We start from the raw sequence: 24,083 nt of genomic DNA on the forward strand, positions 1-24,083 counted from the left end.
GTATTTGCTCAAGATTTGAGATTAAAAGAGGCATAAATCAAGGCTGTGGCAGTTCACTCTTTTTCATAATGGCAGGTGTATTGTCCTAATCAAGAATGGCCCTATTAACAACTCATTCACTGCCAGTCATTTCAGAAAATTTTAAAATTCTCAATACGTGATATTGCATTCAATAATTATATATAAAGCGAGTCTACCAAATAACAGAATAGACTCCCTACTTTTTGCCCCGTCCCATTCTTTTATAATTGACAGTAGAAAAATGTAGGTTTGCCAAAATATGCCATTTCTCCCATGGACTCTGAAACTGTGTTTATTTTGTATAAAATGGGGCAATGATGTCATCTACCGGTGGTTGGGCATCAGTAAAGTTGTTTCCAAGTTTGATATTTACAGTGGAGCATAATCAGATTCACCCCCATTTCGCACCGCTCTAAAAAATACAATTGACAAGTATACTTGTCAAAGGCAGTGAATAAGGGGTTGGATGTGATGAATAGAAAGATAAGAATAATAGTCTAAGTCTTGGACTATTATTCTTATCTTTATATTCATCACATCCAACCCCTTATATATAATATATTAATATCTTAGACTTGAAGATATCTTCATCATAAGATATATCTTATAAGATATCTTGTGCAATAGGAAATCAGTTTATATAGAGGAATGGAGGACGAGAGGAGTCTGGGCGGTTGCTTTATCACTTTCTGGATGATAATGGGATTCTGTTGAAATGTGAGGATTTTTAGTGACGAATCCAAAGTTCCTCATTGGTGGGATGAAAATTCCATCCATTCATCCATTTTCTGTAGCTACCGCTTACTCTTCACAAGGGTCGCGGGGGTGCTGGACCCTATCCCAGCCGGCTTCGGGCAGTAGGCGGGGCCGCGGGGGACACCTGAACTGGTTGCCAGCCAACCGCAGGGGATGAAAATTAATCTATTATTGAATTGAAATAAAAGAAGTCTGAATACAATCCTTTAATTAGTGTTTTGAACTGGATGCTTTAATAAAGGACTGGAAACAAATCAAGTATGTTAATAAAACAATGCTTCTGCAGACTTAAAATAAAAGCAGTACGTTTTAGACTGTGTCAAATTTTTTTTAAGTATATGCCACTGATAAATGGAGGGCAGGCTGCAAATGGTTTCTGGGTTGTGGTTTGGACACCACTGTTGTACATAGATACAAATGATTAATTTACTATAGGTCTATCAGATGTTTACAAATATGGGGAGGTCCAATCCTCAAGGGCACAGATCATCATGTTTTCAATGTTTCCTTCCTCCAACACAGCTGATATAATTTAGCTCTGCAGAAACTTGATTTAAATCTGGTGGAGCGGGAAAAAGACAAAACATGCTTGATAGGTGGGTGCCCTTGAGGACCGGAGTTGGTGACTTTGTTCTAGGGTCGCTAGCATCGTGTGATGTGCTAACGTAGTTTTGCTTCAAAACCATGTTGAACCCTTGTGAAATTCCTGAAAGAGAAATTTAATACTAGGCGGTAGAACGCTCACTTGAGGGAATACTCTACACCAGGGTGCAGTTCAGTCCTCGAGAGCAGCTATCCAGCCTGTTTTCCATGTCTCTCTGCACTAACACACCTGATTCATTATCAGGCCTCTGCAAAGCTTGCTGATGAGCTAATATTAGATTCAGCTGCGCTGAAGGACGGAGACTGGAAACGGACTGGATACGGGCTCTTGAGGACTGGAATTGAGCACCGCTGCTCTACACTAACCTGACATTGCATGGTTTGATTGTTGAACTTTGACATGTATAAAGGATTTTTGGTCTAATGTTGTGTAATCAGAAGATCAATATTGTACATTTGAATCTTTTTGCCACAGTACACAAAGATGCAAGCGGCCCTGAGATTCTGGATCTTATCAGCAGTCTTCTGTTTGGGAAGAGGTTACCACCATGCCAGCCTCTCACACGTGCGCTCAGCAAACAAAGAGTTTGCTTTCCAGCTGTACAGGAAGTTGGCGGCTCGTTCTGATAATCGGGGCAAGAACATCTTTTACTCTCCGAGCAGCGTGTCTGTCGCCTTGGCCGCCTTGTCGGTCGGAGCCCGCGGGTACACTCACCGACAGCTGATGAGCGGTCTGGGTTACAAAAGCTACCTAGTTACGCAGAATGATGTCAATCAGTTCTTTAGCATGCTCCTCAAAAGGCAAGACGGTTCATCGGACATCAGTGAAGGGACTGCCGTGTTCCTGGATAACGCCTTCAAGCCAAAACCTGACTTCCTGAAAGATTTGAAACAATTCTATTATACGGATGTGTTGAATGTCAACTTCCGCCATCAATAAATATGTGGCGTATAAGACTCATGGCAAGATTGATAAGTTGGTGGGGAGCCTGGATCCAGACACCATCATGTATCTCATAAGCTACATCTACTTTAAAGGTACACAAGGATATTTATTTCTGAAGATGTCTTCTCGAACGTCTTACTTCTGTTCATTCTTATTGTACAGGAATGTGGGAAAGTCCTTTTAAAACCAAGCTCACAAAGGCGGCCATGTTTGCCGTTGATGAGTATAACAAGGTTTGACTCTACAACTTGCGGGGGAATAGAATACTGATGCAAAAAGGGATCTGATTTCATTGTGTTTTTCAGGTTTCCGTCCAGATGATGAACAAGGAGGACACCTTTGATGTCTACCATGACCTGGCAATTGACACAACAATCCTGCGCCTTCCCTTCAACAGCGGTTACTCCATGCTCCTGCTGTTGCCTGACAACATGGCAACGCTTGAGAAGGCAATATCTCCACAGCATATCACTAACTGGTCAAAATGGATGAGAAAGAGGTTGGTTAACCTTTTTCATGGAGAAGCTTGTTGGCCTTTTCCTGGTGGGATCATATCAATCACTGTTTGTTTCTTTTAGGAAGTATAACATCTTTGTTCCAAAGTTCTCTATTAAGACGGACTACTCTCTGAAGGAAGTGCTGACTGAAATGGGAATGACGCATATGTTTGATGAGCGAGCAGATTTAAGTGGAATTTCAGGGGGAAAGGAACTCTTTGTCTCCGGCGTAAGGATGGATTTTATCTATCAATTTTATTTCATTCTTTTTAAATAATCTGTCCTTTTGCCCTTACGCTTGCTCTTTACCTTTTCAGGTTGTGCACCAAGCTACCCTTGATGTTGACGAGGCCGGAGCCACTGCTGCAGCCGCCACAGGAATTGGTTTCACTCCAAAGTTCTTAGAACTCGTCCCTGTGCTAAAGTTCAATCGTCAGTTCATGCTTCTCATCACTGAAAACACCGCAGATGACATTCTCTTTTTGGGCAAGATAGTTAATCCCAACATTTGAACAGTTGAGGTACCATCATAAAGTAATCATGCCGTCTTTGATCAAATCATTTTTACTTTTCTTGTTAAATAAAAGCTTGGAAAAACAAACGTTCTCAGGCAATTGACACACCAACTCATGAAGTGATTGGGTTTTGCATGTTTTTTTTTTTGTTTTTTTTTTTGTTTTTTTTAAAAGCCTTAAGATTTGTCTCTAAAGTAAAACCTACTGTAGTAGAATATTACTATATTACTTTTAAATACCACTTACCCTCTTCAGGTCACACAGAGCAGTAGGAGCCCATGCAAGCTGATATTGGATGAAAACCTCGCCACACCATCCATGACATTACTAAATGTACAATAATGTAAATACTTGAATGCAAGTTCAGCAATGGCGACTAAGTCAAAAACTGTAAAAAATAGGCCACTTTCATATTTTTCTTCACAAATCCATAGACTATCTGCCAGTTCCAATGTGGGTTTCTCCTGAAAAGTGGTACCTTCTTGGAGGGGTGGGAGTCATAATGTGTATATATATATATATTTTACCTTGCGTGTTTGTTTTTTTGTTTTGGTTGCAGTGCATTTGAAGGAACTTAACTTCCTCTTTTTGAGGAGTTTTAATTTTATTTTGGTTTTTATTTTTTTTAAACTGTCTTTAAAAAAAAAAAAAAAAAAACTTAACCAAACAAGTTTTTTTTTTTTTTTTTTTTAATATAAATATCGTTGTCACTGTTGGGCCCCACCTGGTGCCCCAAATAAACTTGCATTGAAGCTACTTGTGCATCTCTTTGGTCCCTCAGTGTGCTCTCCACCCAATAAACTCAAACCTACTGTTAGCACACTTCCTGCAGGAACAATTTAAGCTATTTTTTCCATTTCATAACTATTCACCCCCTTCCTTTAAGCGACAAAACCTCACATGGGGAGTCCACCCGCTGGCAGTATACGGACCTGTTAGTAAACATGTATGCCGGGTGAAGTCAACGTGGGTGCTGTGGGGAATGATCCAATTTCACTTGGTATATCAGAAAATTATTACAAATAGATCAAATTTCAACAGTTTTTACCAGCAACGCATAGGGGCAGACGGAACAATAAAATGCTCCTCCTTGAGATGGAAGACAAACTAGTGTATTCACTTGTTGCCATTCATACAAGAGATTAACTCATGGCTCCCTGAAAGTATACTTTATGGTTAAATAAACAGGCACAGGTTTGAGTAAGTATTGTTGAATTGATACAAGATCATTATTTAAGACAGTATTCACACTCGGGGTGTGCTCAAAAAATCGATACGGCAATATATCGTTGCGGGCCTCATGACAATACACGTATCGATACGCAGGCGTCAGAATCGATATTGCTTGTTAACTTTAAATAGGCAGTTAACGTTTTCCTTTGCAGCTTGCATCGTACCTAAAAAAATAAAAACCAGCAGCGTCTTTGAAGTTAATCGCCTTCAATTAATGCAAAAATAGCTCACCAGTGATTGGACACTGTGTCTTGCTAAGAAAAATGAAAGCAAGGAAGAATATCAACATTTATTTACTTATAAACTTAACATGGCACATGTCTTAATGTACCAATTTTCATATATTTTGTTTAAAAACAAATAGAATGTTACATGGAAAAAATGCTGTTTTTATTTTCCCAAATATTTCAAATAAGCACATTTTAGAGCTGTAATTTCAATACTTTTGATATTTTTCCTCATATCGGCTCATGCCTATTAATAAATGTTCCCGGTGTGTCTGTGAAAGCTGATCCTTGCTCTGCAGTACGTGCACATTTAGACCAGGCCGCTTGGTGGTAAACCAGAAGAGCTGCTAACAAAAATATTTTTGTCATATCCTTTAACATATGACTGTTATTATAAAATGCAAGAAAATTAATGTAATATATCGGGATACGTATCGCCTTGACGATCAAGTATTGGGATACATATGTATCGCGATACGTATCGTATCGTGACCCTGTGCCGTGATACGTATCGTATCGTGAAGTTGGCGGCAATACCCAGCCCTAATTCACACCCCCTCCCCACCCCAAGTTTTGTCTGGGAGGTGTACCGTGATTTTTTTTTCTAATGTAAAGTTCACTGCCTTGGACTTTATTTTGTGTTTGGAGACAAATTTGTTGACCTTATTTTTATGCTGTATAATAACATCAATACCTCTTTTCAAGTCATGGCACTTGCTCAAGATTCGAGATTAAAAGAGGCATAAATCAAGGTTTTGGCATTCATCACTCTTTTTCATAATGGCAGCTGTCATGTTATCCTATAATAAAGAATGATTAAGGGGATGGATGTGATGAATAGAAAGATAGTGATAAGTCAGTTGGCGGATGACACAACCTTGTTTTTGAAAAATGAGTCAAATTTCCTTAGCACTTGAAAACAATATCTTTTCAAAGACTTCTAAATTGAAATTAAGTGTGGATAAATGTCAGTTATTGACGTTGCATGACTGTCCTCTACAGTCCATTTATGGGATTACAGTTAAGGAGGTTAAATAAGTGGGTATTAGTATTTCTCAGGAACATTCTGTAACGGCGGTGGCACAGTGGTCTAGTGGTTAGCACGTCCACCTCCCAGTTCTGAGGACTCCGGTTCGAGTCCAGGCTCCGGCCTTCCTGGGTGGAGTTTGCATGTTCTCCCCGTCCCCGCGTGGGTCTTCTCCGGGTCCTCCGGGTCTCCTCCCACATTCCAAAGACATGCATGGCAGGTTAATTGGGGGCCAAATTGTCCCTAGGTGTGCTTGGTTGTTCGTCTCTGTGTGCCCTGTGATTGGCTGGCAACCAGTCCAGGGTGTCCCCTGCCTACTGCCCAGAGCCAGCTGAGATAGGCGCCAGCACCCCCCGCGACCCTTGTTAGGAATAAGCGGTGAAGAAAATGGATGGATGGATTCTGTAACGGAAAGCCAAAATTTTGGACACAGTATTGATAAGTCCAAGTCAATGCTTAACAGATGGCTGCACAGAGACGATTTTTGGGAGTGGAGGGTACTCTTGTCCAAAACAGTTGATCTCGGGTAATCTATTTAGCCTTTTCGCTACACGTTTCGAATAAAATGATTAAGGAAATAGAATAAAATTTTAAGTTTATATGGCGGATTAAATGCCAGTATATCAGGAAAGTCGATGTGGTTAAATGTCATAAGGAAGGTGGAGTGAATGATATTTTGAAGCGTTGAATGGGGATTTTAAAATTGAAGTGGCTGATTGACTTTATTAAAAATGAACAATCCTTTAGGAACATTTCCCCCTATGTGATTTTTCATAAAATGGGTGGCATATTTTTTATTATTTTTTTTATTTTTTTTTGTTGAGATGCGATTTTGACAACAGAGCATTATTAGGAAAGCTCTCTGATTTCCATCAACAGGTCCTCCTCTATTGGAAGCTAATTAGGGTCACTCAAAAAATGGAGAACTTAAAACCATGGGGACGAAAAAAACCCACAGGGTACAAAGGACAACTCAAGGCGCTCCGCTGGGGAGGAAAAGGCACAAAAACAGTAGTGATGTTACGCTCGAAGCAGACGCTCGAGACAAGTGTCGAGCGCTCGCTGCAAGAAGTGTCTCGATACATTGTACCGGTGGAAAAAATCACGTGACCGCGGAAGCGAAGCGTTGTTACGTACACGCGTGTCGGCCGTGGATGTCGCCGTGTCACTCCAGGTAGGGGGGGTGTCTTCGGGGCAAGATTCAGGTTGAGAGGAGAACTTTTGCTCGCATTGTGATTGAGAACGAGGAAGGGTACACTGAATGGGTAATATTTACTTGGAGAAAAACAAACTAGGAAAGTGTTATCGCTCCAAAATTAAGTGTTTCTAGTACATCTTAGCAGTTTTTGGTTTGTTTTTAAATGAAAAAAAAAAAGTACTGAAGGTTTGATGAACGAACCCATAAACTTCAGATTGGGTGACAGCCACGCTAGGACCACTTCTGCTGTGTTGCTGGTGTCAGGTCCTCGTACCGCGAGATCGTTTTTGCTCCATTTAGTCACCAGAAATCACCAAGATGAAGGTCTTGAGTTCGCTCCTGCTGCACTTTAGTAACTTTTTTTTAATGATTAAACTGGTAAATTGTACCCAAAACCCTCCTTGTAAAATTTATAATGTACTTTTTTTCAAGTAAATATCTCTTCCCTTTATTTATTTTACAGTAGAGGAGAAGTTGGATTATTACCCAATAGATTAATTCACAATTGCACATATTGTATATATTCATTCACACACTATATGCACTGTTTTGTAATATAAATCAAATCACCAAAAAGATCTTCTCCAAAGCCGGAGAGGTCATATATAACCGAGTGAAACCAAATGCTGCATAAATGATGTTTTTAATGAAACACCAAAATCCCCGTCCCAAGCATTTTATTCAAATACCATCATCAGGTTTCTGTTGCACAAGTATTTCACTTTTTCTTTTAAAACTGACACAACAGTATCTTATTTTTTCTAATGACGCTGTGCCTTTTTACTGAATGTAAATAAAAAAATAAATTTTGTCCAGTAGATGTCATGTCACCACACTGAATTGTGTCAAACGCCTCGAAGCACTGAATCATCCATCCATCCATTTTCTTGACCGCTTATTCCTCACAAGGGTCGCGGGGGCTGCTGGCGCCTATCTCAGCTGGCTCTGGGCAGTAGGCGGGGGACACCCTGGACTGGTTGCCAACCAATCGCAGGGCACACAGAGACGAACAACCATCCACACTCACAAGCACACCTAGGGACAATTCGGAGCACCCAATTAACCTGCCATGCATGTCTTTGGAAGGTGGGAGGAGACCGGAGTACCCGGAGAAGACCCACGCGGGCACGGGGAGAACATGCAAACTCCACCCAGGAAGGTCAGGGCCTGGACTCGAACCGGAGACCTCAGAACTGGGAAGCGAACGTGCTAACCACTCGACTACCGTGCCGCCCAGCACTGAATCATTTCAACACAATTGCTTCAGTGGTACAGAAAGCAGTGGTGAAGCAGTGTCGTGACTCACCACACTGATTCGTGGCAAATGCTTCATAACACTGAACCATTTTGACACACTGCTTCATATTGATTCACTGCTTCAGAAAGCTTCGGTTTCTCCATCACTAGACTGGTTAGCAGTCTCGTAAGCCATCAAATAAAATCAATCAGACTATGGACGTCATCGAGAGCTGAGTACAGCTTGACGGACTATATTTACACAGCAACGGTTGCTATAATGTGTGATTGGTCAATGCTCGTTTGGGGGGCGGAGTTTGTGAAAGGTCAATTGGTGGCAGGTGGAGACAATCATGGGCGGGGACCGGTAATGAGTGGACAGCAGGAAGAACAAGTGACCTGGGGTGAGATTGTATGAAATGGCATGTAGAAATTGTTTGCCTGAATGTGTAAATATTGGCATGCCCACAATTTGGGCGAAACTCAAAAGTTTTGCATGATCATCTCCATTCTGCTTCGACTGCTCCCTGACCCTGACAAAGTGGGAGGAGACAATTAATAGGCTTATGTCACACAGAAGGTCATCCCACTCACTCAAGGTGTATAAAAAGACAATGCTCACTGTTCAACAGGTGTGGTTTTTGAGGCTGGAGAGACAGTCAGTGATTGGTAAGTTATTCAATAACACAAATTTTTCCTTTCCTCACTTTTACAACATATAAAACTATCAACTACGACCCATAATGTTCTTCCTCAGGTCAGAAACTCGAATTATTATTTGGTACCATTTTTGCAGAACATGCCAATGATTATCTTAAACTTGTTTCAAGTACATTCAATTTATTGTATACATATATGACTGAATTGTCTGATACATTGTGGGGCAGGTTTGGTCCTCAAGGGCACAGATCCATATTTTTAATTTTTCCTTTCTCCAACACAGCTGGTTCATATGAGTAGCTCAACACAAAGCGCTGCAGATCCTTGATCGTTTGATTCAGGTGCGTCAGTGGAGGGAAACTGACAGAACATGCTCGAGAGGTGCCCTTAACTGGAGTTAGTGGATTTAGTTAGGGTCACTAGCATCTTGCGATGAGATTGCAGAGCTTTGCTTCAAAACTATCTTGAACACTTATGAGATTGCTGAAAGAGAAATGTAATACACGGCAGAATGCTCCCTTGAGGGAATACTCAAGTTTGTTTAACACACCTGATTGATCATCACAATCGTTAACAGGCTTCTGCAAAGCTTGCTGACAAGCTAAAAATTAGATTCAGCTGCACTGAAGGTGGGAGATTTGGAAAACTGTCTGGATAGGGGCTCTCGAGGACCAGAAATGAGCACCACTACTCTACACTAACCTGACATTCCACGATTTGGTTTTTGAACTTTGACATGTGCATAGGCTTTTTGGTCAAATGTTGTATAATCCAAAGATGAATAAATTTGAATGTTTTTGCCACAGTACACAAAGATGCAAGCGGCCCTGGGATTCTGGATCTTATCAGCAGTCTTCTGTTTGGGAAGAGGTTACCACCATGCCAGCCTCTCGCACGTGCGCTCAGCGAACAAAGAGTTTGCTTTCCAGCTGTACAGGAAGTTGGCGGCTCGTTCTGATAATCGGGGCAAGAACATCTTTTACTCTCCGAGCAGCGTGTCTGTCGCCTTGGCCGCCTTGTCGGTCGGAGCCCGCGGGTACACTCACCGACAGCTGATGAGCGGTCTGGGTTACAACAGCTACCGAGTTACGCAGAATGATGTCAATCAGTTCTTTAGCATGCTCCTCAAAAGGCAAGACGGTTCATCGGACATCAGTGAAGGGACTGCCGTGTTCCTGGATAACGCCTTCAAGCCAAAACCTGACTTCCTGAAATATTTGAAAGCTTTCTATTTTACGGATGTGTTGAATGTCGACTTCCGGCGAACAACACAAAGTGCTGATGCCATCAATAAATATGTGGCATATAAGACTCATGGCAAGATTGATAAGTTGCTGGAACACCTGGAGCCAGACACCGTCATGTATCTCATAAGCTACATCTACTTCAAAGGTACGCAAGGATATTTAGTTCTGAAGAAGCCTTCTCGAATGTCTTACTTCTGTTCATTCTTGTACAGGAATGTGGGACAATCCTTTTGAAACCAAGCTCACAAAGGCGGACATGTTTGCTGTTGATGACTATAACAAGGTTTGAAGTACAAGTTGAAGGGGAGAATATAATACTGGTGCAAAGAAAGGGATTTCATTATGTATTCCCTCCCCCCAGGTTTCCGTCCAGATGATGAACAAGGAGGACACCTTTGATGTCTACCATGACCTGGCAATTGACACAACAATCCTGCGCCTTCCCTTCAACAGCGGTTACTCTATGCTCCTGCTGTTGCCTGACAACATGGCAACGCTTGAGAAGGCGATATCTCCACAGCATATCACTAACTGGTCAAAATGGATGAGAAAGAGGTTGGTTAACGTTTTTCATGGAGAAGCTTGTTGGCCTTTTCCTGGTGGGATCATATCAATCACTGTTTTTCTTTTAGGAAGTATAACATCTTTGTTCCAAAGTTCTCTATTAAGACGGACTACTCTCTGAAGGAAGTGCTGACTGAAATGGGAATGACGCACATGTTTGATGAGCGAGCAGATTTGAGTGGAATTTCATGGGCAAAGCAGCTGTTTGTCTCCGGCGTAAGGATTGAGTCAATTTTATTTATTTTTAACATCCTCTCCTTTTTGCCCTTCAACTTGCTCTTTACCTTTTCAGGTTGTGCACCAAGCTTCCCTTGATGTTGACGAGGCCGGAGCCACTGCTGCAGCCGCCACAGGAATTGGAATCGCGGTTCTCAGCTCACTACCCGTCCCTGTGCTGAAGTTCAACCATCCGTTCATGCTTCTCATCACAGAAAACGCCACAAATGACATTCTCTTTTTGGGCAAGATAATTAATCCCAACATTTGAATAGTTGATATTCTATCATAATAAAGTAACCCTGTTGTCTTTGAGATCAAATTATTTTCATCTTTAAATAAAAGCTTGGAAGACCAAATTATATATATTTTTTTTTTGGGGGGGGGGGGGTGATTAAACTTACCCCTTTTTAAGCTTTGTCTCTAAAATAAAACACTATACTGTAGTAGAATATTACTAAACCCATCATTTTCTATACCACTAACCCTCTTCAGGGTCACTCAAAACAGGATCAGCCTGTCTAAGCTGACATTGGATGAAAATCTAGCCACATCCTCAGTGACATAAGTAGAAAGATGTACAATTTCATACTTCACCAATTTGTAGACTATGGACAATTTTTTTTTTTTAAGTGTATCCACTTGTTGCCATTCATAAAAGATTAACACGTCTTCCTGAAAGTATAAATTATGGTTAAAAAAAACAAAAAAAACAGGCCCAGGTTTGAGTAAGTATTGAATTGATCCAACATTATTTCAGACAGTATTTGGACCCCCACTCCAAGTATTGTCTGGCAGGTGTACTGTGATTTTATTTTTTCTAATGTAAAGTTCACTGCCTTGGACTTGAAATTATTTTGGGTTTGGAGACAAATTTGTCCCCTGCAACCCTTGTGAGGAATAAGCAGTCATGCCGATGGATGGACAAATTTGTTGACCTTATTTTATACTGTATAATACCAATAGCTCTATAGCTTTAGGTCATGGCACTTGCTCAAGATTTGAGATTAAAAGAGGCTTAAATCAAAGTTGTGGCAGTTCACTATTTTTCATAATGGCAGCTGTCATGTTATCCTATAATCAAGAATGATTAAGGGGATGGATGCGATGAATAGAAAGATAGTGATAAGTCAGTTGGCGGATGACACAACCTTGTTTTTGAAAAATGAGAATCAAATTTCCTTAGCACTTGAAAATAACTTCTCAAAGGCTTCTGGTTTGAAATTAAGTGTGGAGAAATGTCAGTTATTGACGTTGCATGACTGCCTTCAACAGTCCATTTATGGGATTACAGTTAGGAAGGAGGTGAAATTAGTATTTCTCCGGAAAATTCTGGAACGGAAAGCCAAAATTTTGGAAACAATATTGACAAGTCTAAGTCAATGCTTAACCGATGGCTCCAGAGACACGTTAGATTTTTGGGAGTGGAGGGTACTCTTGTCCAAAACAGTTTATCTCGGGTAATTTATCCAGTCTTCATTTTCGCAACCCGTTTCGAATAAAAAGGCAATTAATAGCATACATTTTAAGTTTATATGGTGGAATCAATGCCAGTATATTAGGGAAGTCAATGTGGTTAAATGTTATGAGGAAGGCGGAGTGAATGCTATTGATTTTGAAGTGATGAATGGGGGTTTTGAGATTGAAGTGACTGATTGGCTTTATTAAAAATGAACAATCCTTTTGGAACATTTTTGTGATTTTTCAGAAAATGGGTGGCATACATTTTTTTTTGTTGAGATGCGATTTTGACAACAGAGCATTACCAGTAAAGCTCTCTGATTTCCATCAACAGGTCCTCCTCTATAGGAAGCTAATTTTCAAACATAATTTTACATGGCATAAAACGCCAGTATGGAACAATCGGTATATCTTGTTCAATTGGAAATCAGTTTACAGTCTTCCCTCGCTATAACGCGGTTCACTTTTCGCGGTCTCGCTGTATCACAGATTTTTTTTTAAATGCAATTTTGCATATTTTTTTGCAGTAATATACCCATTTTATAAAATTTATGAAGTTTTGAACATTATCAATGTTTGAACAAGAGAGAAATGTGAGAACATGTAAATGCCTCAATGAGAAAAGTGTCTAAATTGTGTGGTAGGAGATTTTAGAGCCTTAAAACATTTATAAGAATTGTAAAACATAAAGCTAACTACTTCGCGGATTTCATTTATTGCGGGTATTTTTTGGAACCTAACCCCAGCGGAAAACGAGGGAACACTGTATATCGGGGAATGGAGGACGAGAGGAATCTGGGCGGTTGCTCACTTTCCGGATGATTATGGGATTCTGTTGAAATGTGAGGATTTTAGTGAGAAATCTCATTTTCAGTGTTCTGTTAAATAGAAAAGGGATAATAAAAGCCATTCCACTGCCTTTGATTGCAATGGTTAGCGATGACACTTTGCCGTCAATTTTATGCACACGCATGCTTCATTCTTTATTTGTACTGTGCAAACTTTTGCGTTGTCACTGTCAGGTGGCAAAACAGTGGCTAAGCACATAGACGAGTACGCTAATCCAAAACTCCTCATTGGTGGGATGAAAATTAAGATTTGTAAATTGATACAATCCATTACTGAATTGAAATAAAAGAAAATGCAAGAAACTTTTGAAGTTAGATTGTATGAAATGGCATGTAGAAATTGTTTGCCTGAATGTGTAAATATTGGGATGTCCACGATTTGGGCGAAACTCAAAAGTTGCTTTGCATGATCATCTCCATTCTGCTTCGACTGCTCCCTGACAAAGTGGGAGGAGTCAGTTAATAGGCTAATGTCACACAGAAGGTCATCCCACTCACTCAAGGTGTATAAAAAGAGTGCTCACTGTTCAGCCGGTGTGGTGTGGTTTTTGAGGCTGGAGAGACAGTCAGTGATTGGTAAGTTATTCAATACCCCAAATTTTTCCTTTCTTCACTTTTGCAACATGTAAAACTATCAACTATGACCCATAATGTTCTTCCTCAGGTCAGGAACAAGCTCTAACTTATTTGATGCCATTTTTGCAGAACATGCCAATGATTATTTTAAACTTGTTTCAAGTACATTTAATTTATTGTATACATATATGACTGAATTGTCTGATACATTGTGGGGCAGGTTTGGTCCTTAAGGGCACAGATCCATATTTTTAATTTTTCCTTTCTCCAACACAGCTGGTTCATATGAGTAGCTCAACACAAAGCGCTGCAGATCCTTGATCGTTTGATTCAGGTGCGTCAGTGAAGGGAAACTGCCAAAACATGCTCGAGAGGTGCCCTTAACTGGAGTTAGGGTCACTAGCATCTTGCGATGAGATTGCAGAGCTTTGCTTCAAAACTATCTTGAACACTTATGAGATTGCTGAAAGAGAAATGTAATACACGGCAGAATGCTCCCTTGAGGGAATACTCAAGTTTGTCTAACACACCTGATTGATCATCACAATCGTTAACAGGCTTCTGCAAAGCTTGCTGACGAGCTAAAAATTAGATTCAGCTGCACTGAAGGTGGGAGATTTGGAAAACTGTCTGGATAGGCGCTCTCGAGGACCAGAAATGAGCACCACTACTCTACACTAACCTGACATTCCACGATTTGGTTTTTGAACTTTGCCATGTGCGAAGGCTTTTTGGTCAAATGCATAATCCAAAGATGAATAAATTTGAACGTTTTTGCCACAGTACACAATGATGCAAGCGGCCCTGGGATTCTGGATCTTATCAGCAGTCTTCTGTTTGGGAAGAGGTTACCACCATGCCAGCCTCTCGCACGTGCGCTCAGCGAACAAAGAGTTTGCTTTCCAGCTGTACAGGAAGTTGGCGGCTCGTTCTGATAATCGGGGCAAGAACATCTTTTACTCCCCGAGCAGCGTGTCTGTCGCCTTGGCCGCCTTGTCGGTCGGAGCCCGCGGGTACACTCACCGACAGCTGATGAGCGGTCTGGGTTACAACAGCTACCGAGTTACGCAGAATGATGTCAATCGGTTCTTTAGCATGCTCCTCAAAAGGCAAGACGGTTCATCGGACATCAGTGAAGGGACTGCCGTGTTCCTGGGGAACGCCTTCAAGCCAAAACCTGACTTCCTGAAAAATTTGAAAGCTTTCTATTATACAGATGTGTTGAATGTCGACTTCCGGCGAACAACACAAAGTGCTGATGCCATCAATAAATATGTGGCATATAAGACTCATGGCAAGATTGATAAGTTGCTGGAACACCTGGAGCCAGACACCGTCATGTATCTCATAAGCTACATCTACTTTAAAGGTCCGCAAGGATATTTAGTTGTGAAGAAGTCTTCTCGAACGTCTTAATTCTGTTCATTCTTGTACAGGAATGTGGGACAATCCTTTTGAAACCAAGCTCACAAAGGCGGACATGTTTGCTGTTGATGAATATAACAAGGTTTGAAGTACAAGTTGAAGGGGAGAATATAATACTGGTGCAAAGAAAGGGATTTCATTATGTATTCCCTCCCCCCAGGTTTCCGTCCAGATGATGAACAAGGAGGACACCTTTGATATCTACCATGACCTGGCAATTGACACAACAATCCTGCGCCTTCCCTTCAACAGCGGTTACTCCATGCTCCTGCTGTTGCCTGACAACATGGCAATGCTTGAGAAGGCAATATCTCCACAGCATATCACTAACTGGTCAAAATGGATGAGAAAGAGGTTGAACATTTTTCATGGAGAAGCTTGTTGGACTTTTCTGGTGTGATCATATCAATCACTGTTTTTCTTTTAGGAAGTATAACATCTTTGTTCCAAAGTTCTCTATTAAGACGGACTACTCTCTGAAGGAAGTGCTGACTGAAATGGGAATGACGCACATGTTTGATCAAGCAGATTTGAGTGGAATTTCATGGGCAAAGCAACTGTTTGTCTCCGGCGTAAGGATTGAGTCAATTTTATTTTTAACATACTCCTTTTTGCCCTTCAACTTGCTCTTTACCTTTTCAGGTTGTGCACCAAGCGTCCCTTGATGTTGACGAGGCCGGAGCCACTGCTGCAGCCGCCACAGGAATTGGAATCGCCGTTCTCAGCTCACTACCCGTCCCTGTGCTGAAGTTCAACCATCCGTTCATGCTTCTCATCACAGAAAACGCCACAAATGACATTCTCTTTTTGGGCAAGATAATTAATCCCAACCGCACCGCTCTAAAAAATACAATTGACAAGTATACTTGTCAAAGGCAGTGAATAAGGGGTTGGATGTGATGAATAGAAAGATAAGAATAATAGTCTAAGTCTTGGACTATTATTCTTATCTTTATATTCATCACATCCAACCCCTTATATAATATATTAATATCTTAGACTTGAAGATATCTTCATCATAAGATATATCTTATAAGATATCTTGTGCAATAGGAAATCAGTTTATATAGAGGAATGGAGGACGAGAGGAGTCTGGGCGGTTGCTTTATCACTTTCTGGATGATAATGGGATTCTGTTGAAATGTGAGGATTTTTAGTGACTAATCCAAAGTTCCTCATTGGTGGGATGAAAATTTCATCCATTTTCTGTAGCTACCGCTTACTCTTCACAAGGGTCGCGGGGGTGCTGGAGCCTATCCCAGCCGGCTTCGGGCAGTAGGCGGGGCCGCGGGGGACACCTGAACTGGTTGCCAGCCAACCGCAGGGGATGAAAATTAATCTATTATTGAATTGAAATAAAAGAAGTCTGAATACAATCCTTTAATTAGTGTTTTGAACTGGATGCTTTAATAAAGGACTGGAAACAAATCAAGTATGTTAATAAAACAATGCTTCTGCAGACTTAAAATAAAAGCAGTACGTTTTAGACTGTGTCAATTTTTTTTAATTATATGCCACTGATAAATGGATGGCAGGCTGCAAATGGTTTCTGGGTTGTGGTTTGGACACCACTGTTGTACATAGATACAAATGATTAATTTACTATAGGTCTATCAGATGTTTACAAATATGGGGAGGTCCAATCCTCAAGGGCACAGATCATCATGTTTTCAATGTTTCCTTCCTCCAACACAGCTGATATAATTTAGCTCTGCAGAAACTTGATTTAAATCTGGTGGAGCGGGAAATAGACAAAACATGCTTGATAGGTGCCCTTGAGGACCGGAGTTGGTGACTTTGTTCTAGGGTCGCTAGCATCGTGTGATGTGCTAACGTAGTTTTGCTTCAAAACCATGTTGAACCCTTGTGAAATTCCTGAAAGAGAAATTTAATACTAGGCGGTAGAATGCTCACTTGAGGGAATACTCTACACCAGGGTGCAGTTCAGTCCTCGAGAGCAGCTATCCAGCCTGTTTTCCATGTCTCTCTGCACTAACACACCTGATTCATTATCAGGCCTCTGCAAAGCTTGCTGATGAGCTAATATTAGATTCAGCTGCGCTGAAGGATGGAGACTGGAAACGGACTGGATACGGGCTCTTGAGGACTGGAATTGAGCACCGCTGCTCTACACTAACCTGACATTGCATGGTTTGATTGTTGAACTTTGACATGTATAAAGGATTTTTGGTCTAATGTTGTGTAATCAGAAGATCAATATTGTACATTTGAATCTTTTTGCCACAGTACACAAAGATGCAAGCGGCCCTGGGATTCTGGATCTTATCAGCAGTCTTCTGTTTGGGAAGAGGTTACCACCATGCCAGCCTCTCACACGTGCGCTCAGCAAACAAAGAGTTTGCCTTCCAGCTGTACAGGAAGTTGGCGGCTCGTTCTGATAATCGGGGCAAGAACATCTTTTACTCTCCGAGCAGCGTGTCTGTCGCCTTGGCCGCCTTGTCGGTCGGAGCCCGCGGGTACACTCACCGACAGCTGATGAGCGGTCTGGGTTACAACAGCTACCGAGTTACGCAGAATGACGTCAATCGGTTCTTTAGCATGCTCCTCAAAAGGCAAGACGGTTCATCGGACATCAGTGAAGGGACTGCCGTGTTCCTGGATAACGCCTTCAAGCCAAAACCTGACTTCCTGAAATATTTGAAAGCTTTCTATTATACAGATGTGTTGAATGTCGACTTCCGGCGAACAACACAAAGTGCTGATGCCATCAATAAATATGTGGCATATAAGACTCATGGCAAGATTGATAAGTTGCTGGAACACCTGGAGCCAGACACCGTCATGTATCTCATAAGCTACATCTACTTTAAAGGTCCGCAAGGATATTTAGTTGTGAAGAAGTCTTCTCGAATGTCTTACTTCTGTTCATTCTTATTGTACAGGAATGTGGGACAGTCCTTTTAAAACCAAGCTCACAAAGGTGGACATGTTTGCCATTGATGAGTATAACAAGGTTTGACTCTACAACTTGCGGGGGAATAGAATACTGATGCAAAAAGGGATCTGATTTCATTGTGTTTTTCAGGTTTCCGTCCAGATGATGAACAAGGAGGACACCTTTGATGTCTACCATGACCTGGCAATTGACACAACAATCCTGCGCCTTCCCTTCAACAGCGGTTACTCCATGCTCCTGCTGTTGCCTGACAACATGGCAACGCTTGAGAAGGCAATATCTCCACAGCATATCACTAACTGGTCAAAATGGATGAGAAAGAGGTTGGTTAACATTTTTCATGGAGAAGCTTGTTGGACTTTTCCTGGTGGTATCATATCAATCACTGTTTGTTTCTTTTAGGAAGTATAACATCTTTGTTCCAAAGTTCTCTATTAAGACGGACTACTCTCTGAAGGAAGTGCTGACTGAAATGGGAATGACGCACATGTTTGATGAGCGAGCAGATTTAAGTGGAATTTCAGGGGGAAAGAAACTCTTTGTCTCCGGCGTAAGGATGGATTTTATCTATCAATTTTATTTCATTCTTTTTAAATAATCTGTCCTTTTGCCCTTACGCTTGCTCTTTACCTTTTCAGGTTGTGCACCAAGCTACCCTTGATGTTGACGAGGCCGGAGCCACTGCTGCAGCCGCCACAGGAATTGGTTTCACTCCAAAGTTCTTAGAACTCGTCCCTGTGCTAAAGTTCAATCGTCAGTTCATGCTTCTCATCACTGAAAACACCGCAGATGACATTCTCTTTTTGGGCAAGATAGTTAATCCCAACATTTGAACAGTTGAGGTACCATCATAAAGTAATCATGCCGTCTTTGATCAAATCATTTTTACTTTTCTTGTTAAATAAAAGCTTGGAAAAACAAACGTTCTCAGGCAATTGACACACAAACTCATGAAGTGATTGGGTTTTGCATGTTTTTTTTTTTTTTTTTTTTTTAAAAGCCTTAAGATTTGTCTCTAAAGTAAAACATACTGTAGTAGAATATTACTATATTACTTTTAACTCATTCACTGCCAGTCATTATAGAAAATTTTTACATTTCCAATACTCACGTGATATTCCATTCAATAATTATATATAAACCGAATCTACCAAATAACAGAATAGACTCCCTACTTTTTGTCCCGTCCCGTTCTTTTATAATTGACAGCAGAAAAATGTAGGTTTGCCAAAATACAGCCATTTCTCCCATGGACTCTGAAACTGTGTTTATTTCCTATAAAATGGGGCAATGATGTCATCTACCGGTGGTTGGGCATCAGTAAAGTTGTTTCCCAGTTTGATATTTACAGTGGAGCATGCTCAGATTCGACCCATTTAGCACCGCTCTAAAAAATACAATTGACAAGTATACTTGTCAAAGGCAGTGAATGAGTTAAATACCACTTACCCTCTTCAGGTCACACAGAGCAGTAGGAGCCCATGCAAGCTGATATTGGATGAAAACCTCGCCACACCATCCATGACATTACTAAATGTACAATAATGTAAATACTTGAATGCAAGTTCAGCAATGGCGACTAAGTCAAAAACTGTAAAAAATAGGCCACTTTCATATTTTTCTTCACAAATCCATAGACTATCTGCCAGTTCCAATGTGGGTTTCTCCTGAAAAGTGGTACCTTCTTGGAGGGGTGGGAGGCATAATGTGGATATATATATATTTTACCTTGCGTGTTTGTTTTTTTGTTTTGGTTGCAGTGCATTTGAAGGAACTTAACTTCCTCTTTTTGAGGAGTTTTAATTTTATTTTGGTTTTTATTTTTTTTAAACTGTCTTTTAAAAAAAAAAAAAAAAAAAAAAAAACTTAACCAAACAAGTTTTTTTTTTTTTTTTTTATATATAAATATCGTTGTCACTGTTGGGCCCCACCTGGTGCCCCAAATAAACTTGCATTGAAGCTACTTGTGCATCTCTTTGGTCCCTCAGTGTGCTCTCCACCCAATAAACTCAAACCTACTGTTAGCACACTTCCTGCAGGAACAATTTAAGCTATTTTTTCCATTTCATAACTATTCACCCCCTTCCTTTAAGCGACAAAACCTCACATGGGGAGTCCACCCGCTGGCAGTATACGGACCTGTTAGTAAACATGTATGCCGGGTGAAGTCAACGTGGGTGCTGTGGGGAATGATCCAATTTCACTTGGTATATCAGAAAATTATTACAAATAGATCAAATTTCAACAGTTTTTACCAGCAACGCATAGGGGCAGACGGAACAATAAAATGCTCCTCCTTGAGATGGAAGACAAACTAGTGTATTCACTTGTTGCCATTCATACAAGAGATTAACTCATGGCTCCCTGAAAGTATACTTTATGGTTAAATAAACAGGCACAGGTTTGAGTAAGTATTGTTGAATTGATACAAGATCATTATTTAAGACAGTATTCACACTCGGGGTGTGCTCAAAAAATCGATACGGCAATATATCGTTGCGGGCCTCATGACAATACACGTATCGATACGCAGGCGTCAGAATCGATATTGCTCGTTAACTTTAAATAGGCAGTTAACGTTTTCCTTTGCAGCTTGCATCGTACCTAAAAAAATAAAAACCAGCAGCGTCTTTGAAGTTAATTGCCTTCCAATTAATGCAAAAATAGCTCACCAGTGATTGGACACTGTGTCTTGCTAAGAAAAATGAAAGCAAGGAAGAATATCAACATTTATTTACTTATAAACTTAACATGGCACATATGTCTTAATGTACCAATTTTCATATATTTTGTTTAAAAACAAAATAGAATGTTACATGGAAAAAATGCTGTTTTTATTTTCCCAAATATTTCAAATAAGCACATTTTAGAGCTGTAATTTCAATACTTTTGATATTTTTCCTCATATCGGCTCATGCCTATTAATAAATGTTCCCGGTGTGTCTGTGAAAGCTGATCCTTGCTTTGCAGTACGTACACATTTAGACCAGGCATGCCGCTTGGTGGTAAACCAGAAGAGCTGCTAACAAAAATATTTTTTTCATATCCTTTAACATATGACTGTTATTATAAAATGCAAGAAAATTAATGTAATATATCGGGATACGTATCGCCTTGACGATCAAGTATTGGGATACATATGTATCGCGATACGTATCGTATCGTGACCCCTGTGCCGTGATACGTATCGTATCGTGAAGTTGGCGGCAATACCCAGCCCTAATTCACACCCCCTCCCCACCCCAAGTTTTGTCTGGGAGGTGTACCGTGATTTTTTTTTCTAATGTAAAGTTCACTGCCTTGGACTTTATTTTGTGTTTGGAGACAAATTTGTTGACCTTATTTTTATGCTGTATAATAACAATACCTCTTTTCAAGTCATGGCACTTGCTCAAGATTCGAGATTAAAAGAGGCATAAATCAAGGTTTTGGCAGTTCATCACTCTTTTTCATAATGGCAGCTGTCATGTTATCCTATAATCAAGAATGATTAAGGGGATGGATGTGATGAATAGAAAGATAGTGATAAGTCAGTTGGCGGATGACACAACCTTGTTTTTGAAAAATGAGAGTCAAATTTCCTTAGCACTTGAAAACAATATCTTTTCAAAGACTTCTAAATTGAAATTAAGTGTGGATAAATGTCAGTTATTGACGTTGCATGACTGTCCTCTACAGTACATTTATGGGATTACAGTTAAGGAGGTTAAATAAGTGGGTATTAGTATTTCTCAGGAACATTCTGTAAAGGCGGTGGCACAGTGGTCTAGTGGTTAGCACGTCCACCTCCCAGTTCTGAGGACTCCGGTTCGAGTCCAGGCTCCGGCCTTCCTGGGTGGAGTTTGCATGTTCTCCCCGTGCCCGCGTTGGTCTTCTCCGGGTCCTCCGGTCTCCTCCCACATTCCAAAGACATGCATGGCAGGTTAATTGGGGGCCGAATTGTCCCTAGGTGTGCTTGGTTGTTCGTCTCTGTGTGCCCTGTGATTGGCTGGCAACCAGTCCAGGGTGTTCCCTGCCTACTGCCCAGAGCCAGCTGAGATAGGCGCCAGCACCCCCCGCGACCCTTGTTAGGAATAAGCGGTCAAGAAAATGGATGGATGGATTCTGTAACGGAAAGCCAAAATTTTGGAAACAGTATTGATAAGTCTAAGTCAATGCTTCAAGGGTCAGTCCTTGGACCCCTGTTGTTCAGTCTGTATATGTTACCTTTGGGTCAAATGCTTCAGAACGCCGATGTTGACTATCATAGTTATGCAGATGACACACAACTGTATTTATCAATGTCCCCAAATGACAGCAGTTCTATTAACGTATTGTGTCATTCTCTAGAGCAAATTAACAACTGGATGAACCAAAATTTACTTCAGCTGAACGAAAACAAAACGGAGCTCATTGTTTTCGGCAATAAAGAAAAGAGGATTGCTGTTAAAAAACAGCTTGAGTCACTGTCTCTAGAAACTAAAGACCAAGTTCGAAATCTTGGGGTACTAATAGACTCAGACCTGACCTTCAGCAATCATATTAAATTCATCACTAAAACAGCATTTTACCAGCTGAAAAACATATCCAGACTGAAGGACTGCATGCTTCAAGCAGACCAAGAGAAGCTTATCCATGCTTTTATCTCCTGCAGAATAGATAACTGTAACGGTCTTCTGACTGGACTCTCTCAAAAGAACATGAGACAATTGCAGCTCATTCAGAAAGCTGCAGCTCGAGTTTCGACCAAAACAAAGAGATCAGAACATATTACTCCAGTACTTAAGGATTTACACTGGCTCCCAGTCAGCTGTAGAATTGATTTTAAAGTTCTGCTACTCGTCTATAAATCACTCAATGGTTTAGGTCCTGAATATATCCAAGAAATGCTGATTGAGTACAAACCCAGCAGGGCTCTGAGATCTACAGACTTGGGCCAACTAGTGGAACCCAGAGTTCGAAGCAAACATGGTGAAGCTGCATTTAGCTATTATGCTGCACACAGATGGAATAGGCTACCAACAGAAGTGAAGTCAGCCCCGAGTGTGAATGCTTTCAAATCCAGGTTTAAAAACGTTGCTTTTTTCTTATACCTTTGATTAGGGACTTTTAAACAGCTTTAATTAAGTGTTTTTTTTTTAATTATTATTTTTATTTTTATTTTTATTTTTATTTTTATTTTTTATCATTTTAAACTTCCTTATGTTAAATTTTTTAAAGTTTGTTGAATAATGTTTTAAGATTGTTAGTTTGTAACCTATTTTCATTTATTTTTCTTCCTCTGAATGTTAGCTACTGTTTCTTGATGCTTATGTGTTGTCTTTCCTCGTGTAAAGCACATTGAGTTGCCTTGTGTATGAAATGTGCTATACAAATAAACTTGCCTTGCCTTGCCTTGCCTTAACAGATGGCTGCACAGAGACGATTTTTGGGAGTGGAGGGTACTCTTGTCCAAAACAGTTGATCTCGGGTAATCTATTTAGCCTTTTCGCTACCCGTTTCGAATAAAATGATTAAGGAAATAGAATAAAATTTTAAGTTTATATGGCGGATTAAATGCCAGTATATCAGGAAAGTCGATGTGGTTAAATGTCATAAGGAAGGTGGAGTGAATGATATTTTGAAGCGTTGAATGGGGATTTTAAAATTGAAGTGGCTGATTGACTTTATTAAAAATGAACAATCCTTTAGGAACATTTCCCCCTATGTGATTTTTCATTAAATGGGTGGCATAATTTTTTTTTTTTTTTTTTTTTTTTTGAGATGCGATTTTGACAACAGAACATTATCAGGAAAGCTCTCTGATTTCCATCAACAGGTCCTCCTCTATTGGAAGCTAATTAGGGTCACTCAAAAAATGGAGAACTTAAAACCATGGGGACGAAAAAAACCCACAGGGTACAAAGGACAACTCAAGGCGCTCCGCTGGGG

At 40.5% G+C, this 24,083-nt stretch overlaps 2 protein-coding genes and 1 pseudogene across 6 annotated transcripts; all 3 read left to right on the top strand.

Moving 5' to 3' along the window:
• Window positions 1-1,599: 1,599 nt before the first annotated feature.
• Window positions 1,600-3,424, top strand: LOC144018910 (serpin A3-5-like; annotated as a pseudogene). The gene is made up of 6 exons (XR_013283551.1): window positions 1,600-1,759; window positions 1,856-2,418; window positions 2,489-2,559; window positions 2,632-2,825; window positions 2,905-3,052; window positions 3,141-3,424. The product of XR_013283551.1 is annotated as a serpin A3-5-like (transcript).
• A 5,377-nt stretch (window positions 3,425-8,801) lies between these two features.
• LOC144018909 (serine protease inhibitor A3K-like) lies at window positions 8,802-11,305 on the top strand. 2 transcript variants are annotated; one of them, XM_077521574.1, is made up of 6 exons: window positions 8,802-8,928; window positions 9,726-10,311; window positions 10,379-10,449; window positions 10,528-10,721; window positions 10,799-10,946; window positions 11,023-11,305. In XM_077521574.1, the coding sequence occupies exons 2-6, from the start codon at window positions 9,735-9,737 to the stop codon at window positions 11,215-11,217; spliced, it is 1,185 nt and encodes a 394-aa protein (XP_077377700.1). In that variant the 5' UTR covers window positions 8,802-8,928; window positions 9,726-9,734; the 3' UTR covers window positions 11,218-11,305. The 2 variants fall into 2 exon arrangements, with proteins under 2 accessions (XP_077377700.1, XP_077377701.1); XM_077521575.1 differs by lacking the exon at window positions 8,802-8,928 and adding an exon at window positions 9,144-9,260.
• A 2,416-nt stretch (window positions 11,306-13,721) lies between these two features.
• On the top strand, window positions 13,722-19,095 carry LOC144018908 (serine protease inhibitor A3K-like). 3 transcript variants are annotated; one of them, XM_077521573.1, is made up of 6 exons: window positions 13,722-13,831; window positions 17,504-18,089; window positions 18,160-18,230; window positions 18,303-18,496; window positions 18,576-18,723; window positions 18,812-19,095. In XM_077521573.1, the coding sequence occupies exons 2-6, from the start codon at window positions 17,513-17,515 to the stop codon at window positions 19,004-19,006; spliced, it is 1,185 nt and encodes a 394-aa protein (XP_077377699.1). In that variant the 5' UTR covers window positions 13,722-13,831; window positions 17,504-17,512; the 3' UTR covers window positions 19,007-19,095. The 3 variants fall into 3 exon arrangements, with proteins under 3 accessions (XP_077377699.1, XP_077377698.1, XP_077377697.1); XM_077521572.1 differs by lacking the exons at window positions 17,504-18,089; window positions 18,160-18,230 and adding exons at window positions 14,615-15,200; window positions 15,268-15,338 and having other exon boundaries at window positions 13,762-13,831; XM_077521571.1 differs by lacking the exon at window positions 13,722-13,831 and adding an exon at window positions 17,305-17,407.
• The last annotated feature ends 4,988 nt before the right edge of the window (window positions 19,096-24,083 follow it).

This window comes from Festucalex cinctus, chromosome 5, assembly GCF_051991245.1.
Source record: "Festucalex cinctus isolate MCC-2025b chromosome 5, RoL_Fcin_1.0, whole genome shotgun sequence".
Taxonomy (NCBI): Eukaryota; Metazoa; Chordata; class Actinopteri; order Syngnathiformes; family Syngnathidae; genus Festucalex; species Festucalex cinctus.